Source organism: Eleginops maclovinus, chromosome 4, assembly GCF_036324505.1.
Source record: "Eleginops maclovinus isolate JMC-PN-2008 ecotype Puerto Natales chromosome 4, JC_Emac_rtc_rv5, whole genome shotgun sequence".
NCBI classification, from domain to species: domain Eukaryota; kingdom Metazoa; phylum Chordata; class Actinopteri; order Perciformes; family Eleginopidae; genus Eleginops; species Eleginops maclovinus.
The window spans coordinates 19348513-19354592 of record NC_086352.1 but is presented as its reverse complement, the minus strand read 5'-3'; the positions used below and the strand labels follow the sequence as shown (position 1 = coordinate 19354592).

The window sequence follows — 6080 nt, the reverse complement described above, 5'->3', positions numbered from 1 at the left end:
ACAAAGAAATGAACAGTCTGTCATTTTTATGGTAGGTTTATTTTCACAGTGAGAGACAGAATATACAAAAAAAATCCAGAAATGTAGATTTAAAAAAAAAAGATTTAAATTAATATGCATTTAATTGGGGGAAATTAGTATTTGATCCCCTAGCAAAACATGCCTTAGGGGAAGGAGGTTATAAGCCAATATTCTACGATACATGGTCCCCTCCATCCTCCCCTCGATGCGGTGAATCGCCCTGACCCTTAGCAGAGAAACACCCCAACGCATCATGTTTCCACCTCCATGCTTGATGCTGGGGATGGTGTTTTTGGGGTAATAGTCAGTATTTCTCTTCCTCCAAAGACGACATGTCGAATTGATGCCAAAGATCTTGACTTTGATCTCATCTGACCACATCACCTTCTCATAAGCCTCCTCTGAATCATACAGAGGTTCATTGGCAGACTTCAGATGGCCTGTATATGTGCCTTCTTGAGCAGGGGCACTGTAGGATTTTAATCCATTACTGTGCAGTGTGTTACCAACAGTTTTTTTGATGACTGTGGTCCCAGCTGCCTTCAGATCATTAACAAGTCCCTCCTGTGTAGTTCTTGGCTGACCCCTCACCTTTTTCATGATCATTGATGCCCCAAGAGGCGAGATCTTAGATGGTGGAGCCCCAGATTGAGGGCAAGTGATGGTCATTTTGTGCGTCTTCCATTTTCTAATAGTCTCTTTCTCACCAAGCTGCTTGTTGGTGGTCTTGTAGCCTATTACAGCCTTGTGCAGGTCTACAATCTTGTCCCTGATGTCCTTGGACATTAGTTCCACCATGACCACAAGACCTGTCTTTGGAATTGCCCTCGGTGGAGAGGTTGTAATCTGATTTATTGACTGTGGACATGTGTCTTTTATCCAGGTAACGAGTTGACATCAGGAGTAATTTCTTAAAGCAGGAGGACTTATTTAACCGCTCCATGGGAGCCAGAATCCTTGTTGGTTGCAAGGGGATCAAATATTTATTTCACCCAATTAATTGCAAATCAATTTATATCTTTTTTGTAATGTACATTTCTGGATTTTTTTTGTTATATTCTGTCTCTCACTGTTAGAATAAACCTACCGTAAAAATAACAGAATGTTCATTTCTTTGTAAGTGGGTAAACTAACTAAATTGGCAGGGGATCAAATACTTATTTCCTCCACTGTATCTGTGGGAAAAAATCTCTAATAGAAATTGCGTTTAAGAGGAGGAATAATTGCGATATTCAAAATGCAGTGAATGTGGGTAGTGGAGATGTATTTATGGTGTCATTGTTGTGTCTGTCCTTACGTTGTGCCTGCTGTCATCACTCATACAAACTATTCAAATGTATTGACATGTGTGCATCTGAGATAAAGTGTTCCACCATTTAAAGTTACGCGGCTCACATGTTAAAAAATGCCATAGTTTACTCCTGCACAAAAAACAAAACAAATGTAGGCAACAGAACAGGAGAAAAGCTAAATGTAACCATACACAGGGAGGGATTTGCAATAAAATATTATTCCCAAGAGGTAAAAAAAAAAATCACATTTGGCTGTTTAATTAATTGTATCAACCCCCCAAAAAACTAAGAGACATAGCCTAACTGAGCTTGGAAATGATCATCATGTACTTCCATCATAATGTTCAAAGCCTTTAAGACACACATTGCTGAGCTTTATATCTAATCTTCAGGTGTGTAGCACTGTAGCAATGTAAAACACAAGTGATCAATGCCTTCTTAAAAAATGTTAGTCTGAACTGTTTTGGATTCCTTAGATAACATAGTGGTTCTCACATAGATCGGTCTATCTTTAGAACCAAATGATAGTTCAAATATATCTGCCTAATTCTTTACAACAAGATTATTTTGCTTCAAACTTCATTAATTAGCTTTCCTGTGAATTGCCAGTTAAACAGCAAGGATGTAATAGGTAACTCTAAAAACAACAACCAGCAATCCTTGTTTAGGCATGAAGTGTCAGACCTAACGTTCCTATTTTGGCTTGTAGTATTTTGTTATCACATCCCCCATTGAGCTGACATGTACAAATACCTACTTGTACTTACTTAATGTGACCTCCACTGAATTCTGTACATTGTCAATCTCCCTTGTCAAGTATCCACCAAGTCAGTAATCCTATGCTATTTAACTGTAGCATCAACTAAAAGAACGTGGTGTCTTTCCATCCGAGTCTGTAAAACTTTTGTATCATTAAATGGAACAAATATATAATTTGGAAATAATGTATTTTTATTACCCTGTTTCATCATGTTGTGTTGTAGGCTATTGTCTGTTACTTGTCAAATAAAAGACACATATTTAAAAACATTATTAAGTGTGATGCATTGCTTGAGTAATTAAAGTAGTCACAAACAGCAGTGTATCAGCTAAATATGGCTTATTATCTTGCCCTGATATATCAACAATTGAAATCTGTAAATTGTATTTTGAAAGTGCTTAAAATGTTGCTCCTTTTACTCATGTCTTTGCTTATGTGTTTCGTTATGAATGCTAAGACATACATGCTGCTTCTAAATAGCCTCCTACTACCGCTATTAATTTGTTCACAGTGTGCTATTAATACTATTTACCAAAGGACGTGCAAATCCCACCCCCGCTGCTTTTGAAACAGGGTAAACAAAGTGTTTAACAGGAAATGCACTGATACGTGTCTCTAGACCAAACTGGATCTCCATGCTTGTGTAAGTTTTTACCTGACTCTTTCCCCCTGGCTGGTGAGTGTGCAGCGGCTGGCAGCCTGTGACGTTGTGGTGCAGGTCTGAGTGTTGCACAGGCCCAGTGCTGCAGGTTGTCCGGTAGGGTGCCTGCAGAGCCACAAGCATGCTGTTGATGTCAGGAGCAGAGGAGGGGAACGTGAGGAATGGCTGAAAACTGTCGGTGATCTCCTGTTAGGAAACAAACCCGGTGTGTTTAGCTGAGCATTTCACCGCTACCAGATCAGCCTGTTAGCGACGCATTAGCAGGCACTGCTGGTTTAGGCTTTATTTATTTTGTTGATTATTTAATGGGACAGCGAAAACGCAAAAAACGCAAGGTAGGCTACCGCTCTTGTCGCCACCAGCTCTGCTACTTTATTTTCATGGACTAATACGACACAAGGGGGGGTTGAGAAATGTTTCACTGCAAGGTAAAACACTCGTCTTCGGAGACAATGTTTGGTTGTTAACGCTAGCTAAAACCCTAAGGTTGATATTTTTGGTTAGACTTGTGCATGTATGAAGTGCTCGGCCGTTTTATGTTGTTTTGTGAAAAGCGTCGGTTAGCCTTCATCTCTTCATGCCTCAGCCGACCAACCACATGAGAAGTCGACGTCCGGAATAGATTAAACCACAAAGAAAGGCCTCCTTTTTTATCGCTTTCACCTGAAACGACGAGGAGAAAATGCGTGTGGACTTGTTTTGGATATGTTTGTGGTGTTTCCTTCGCCCTGGTGCCACCGGTCAAGGACAGTCGACGGCCGTGTGCTCGCCCTCATGCAGCTGCGATGAAGATGGGGGTGCAGACTGCTCGGGGAGAGGGCTGACCACCGTCCCGACTGGGCTCAGTACTTTCACCTACTACCTGTAAGTACTGACCAACATCCACAGGGAAATACAAACTCACAAGATGTCTGTGCACTTATGCATGCCTCACCGTAAAGGCCTGAGTGTTGGATTGTGTTGTGTTTACATTGCAAGTGAATAATTGGGCATTCAACATCATGGGGTTAACTTTTGGCCCACCAGAGGAAAAAAACTATAATGATGATGTAAGGAAAAGTAGAGTTTCTAATCTTTATTGAATCTCTCATACCTAAGAGTTAGGTGATAACGTTCTTGACAACTTGTTCCAAACTTTGTTTTGCAGCCCAAAAGTTTCTGCTCATGTTGTTTATGACATGTTTAATGTAGGGATTATTGCCTATGTAGGCTACATTTTCAGTTGATCCATTTAATAGTAGAAACAATCCTAAGATTTATTATCTAAAGAAAGTGGTTACATAATCTTGATCATAGAGTTGATTGTTTTCTTTTTCATATATAACAGTGAACCAAATAGTTTAAGGTTTTCTTTTTTTGTTTTGTTAAAGGATCATCTTAGGTTCCAGGAAATTATAATAGAATCACTACTTTTTGACAATTATTACACGTGAGCAAGCAAAAGAGAACAAAAATAATTAGGTTGAATGATAATGAACATTGTATTAGTTAAAGCATTTAGTTTATAACATTTCAAAATAGTAAAACATGGCTACCACTTGTTTCCAGAGCCATGGTCACGTCTACATACAGTCCTAAATTTAAACAATTTTCACTAAAAATAACAAATTCTCAGAAATGTTGTGGATTAGTTTTTTGTTGATCAACAAGTTGTTTCAGCTCTTTGTATATTTCATGGTGTTTTCCCTCCATTTTATGATTAACATGATATGGGTTAGCCCATTTGTGACTCCTCACCTATACCTTCCTCAAAGTGTTATCTTTTAGCTGTTGTCCTGGAGCAGGTTGCATTGTCAGATGATTGTTTTTGATCTGACTATATACTTTTTGCCTTGAATGATTTAGATATTTTCTCTGGCAAATCCAATCTGTAAAAAATACTTGATTCAAACATTGGTTTGTTACGCGCACTAAAGCGATCAAGAAAATAGCTTTTAAAGATCAGTACCCTGCTGGATAACAGGTACAAATGAAATTCTTAAATTTTTTTCTACTTAAAATTTGGTTAGAAAATGCTATGCGACTTAACCACCAGGTAATGTACTGAGTGCTGAGGTCACAAATAGAGCCTAATTCATGTGAGTAATGCTCTGTGGATGGCAGCCAGCATTATGTTCAGCACAAAATAATTAATAGTCAAGCATGTTCCATTATTTGACTAAGAGTTTAAGTACTGCTTTGTGTAAGAACTCATTAAAAAAAATTAAAATGTGAGCAAATGTGCAGCAGGTAGGTCAGATCTTTATGGGTGGGGGCAGAGATACAGTTGATGATTGCCCCATGAAGAAACGCCTGAGTTTGTTTCACAACCTCTGGGTTAATCATAAACTTAAGTAACCACCTCTGCAACGGCATTGAAAATATCAATTTAGTGTGGGTTTTGTAATTACTTTGCTCCCTCACAAAAAGTGAATAGAAGAACTTATGATTTTAGGTTTACACAGGCACTTATCTAAATAAAAAATATGTTATTTGGTTAATAGGTTAACCTGAAGGCTATTCCAATGTAACTTTGCCTCAAAGTGTTACGGTTTATTCCTGTTTGGGAAAACCTCTGTGTTCCTTTTTTGCCACCTTTTAAGAATGGTGGCCATAGCCATGCTACATTTAAACCGATTGTGGCGCTTGAAATCACTATTGTTAGGGAAGTGTTGGGTAAACTAAACAGTGGATTCATATGTCAATCTCCCAATACATGTCTCACTTAGGTCTAGATAAATTGTATTTTCTTATGTGCATCTCAATCGTCACATGAATTAACGTTTTCTCAAAATGATATCTCAGCCCTTACTGCCACTCTGCTGGACTTTTTTAGGCATAAATAGAAAATGGTATGTTTTCTTGTATCTGCTCTGCACATTTATCTAAATGCTCTGACAGGTTTTATGCTTAGAACTGCTTCATGTATTTCGCCTCAACCTCTGAAAAGTATGTGAAAGGGTGTTTATCCCTCTCTCTGTCCTTCTCTCATTTGTGCTCCTGGTCTCTTGAACCTAAGTTGTCCTTTCCCACTCCCTCCATCTTTTGTATTTGGAGCACTGGGGTTAGGGATCATGATGGATTAGTGAGACATATTGCAGCTGCAAGGACTCCTTTTCTCAGAGCTAAGGCACCCACAATGGTATGCTGATGTGTCAAGAAACAAGCTTATATATTGGTGTTATGTCTCATTTAACTCAAACATACATGTTTGTTTGCAGTCAACATGTCTTGAAAATCTGTAAAAAGACAGGAATGAAGGTTTACCTTTAAAATACAAACACATGTACACAAATGGTATCAAAAGCAGACGGATGCAAGGTTGTTTATTGGGAGCTTAGCATTGCCCAAGGTCAAGAAGTCCTCA

The 6080-nt window shown here is 38.7% G+C and overlaps 1 protein-coding gene across 1 annotated transcript in view; it reads left to right on the top strand.

Moving 5' to 3' along the window:
• Positions 1-2770: 2770 nt before the first annotated feature.
• The window catches only part of lgr4 (leucine-rich repeat containing G protein-coupled receptor 4), a 29412-nt gene continuing 26102 nt past the window's right edge, over positions 2771-6080 (top strand). The window contains exon 1 of the mRNA XM_063882323.1: positions 2771-3598. Within this exon, the coding sequence (XP_063738393.1) occupies positions 3417-3598 (182 nt within the window). The 5' untranslated portion in view covers positions 2771-3416. The remainder of the gene's footprint in view (positions 3599-6080) is intronic.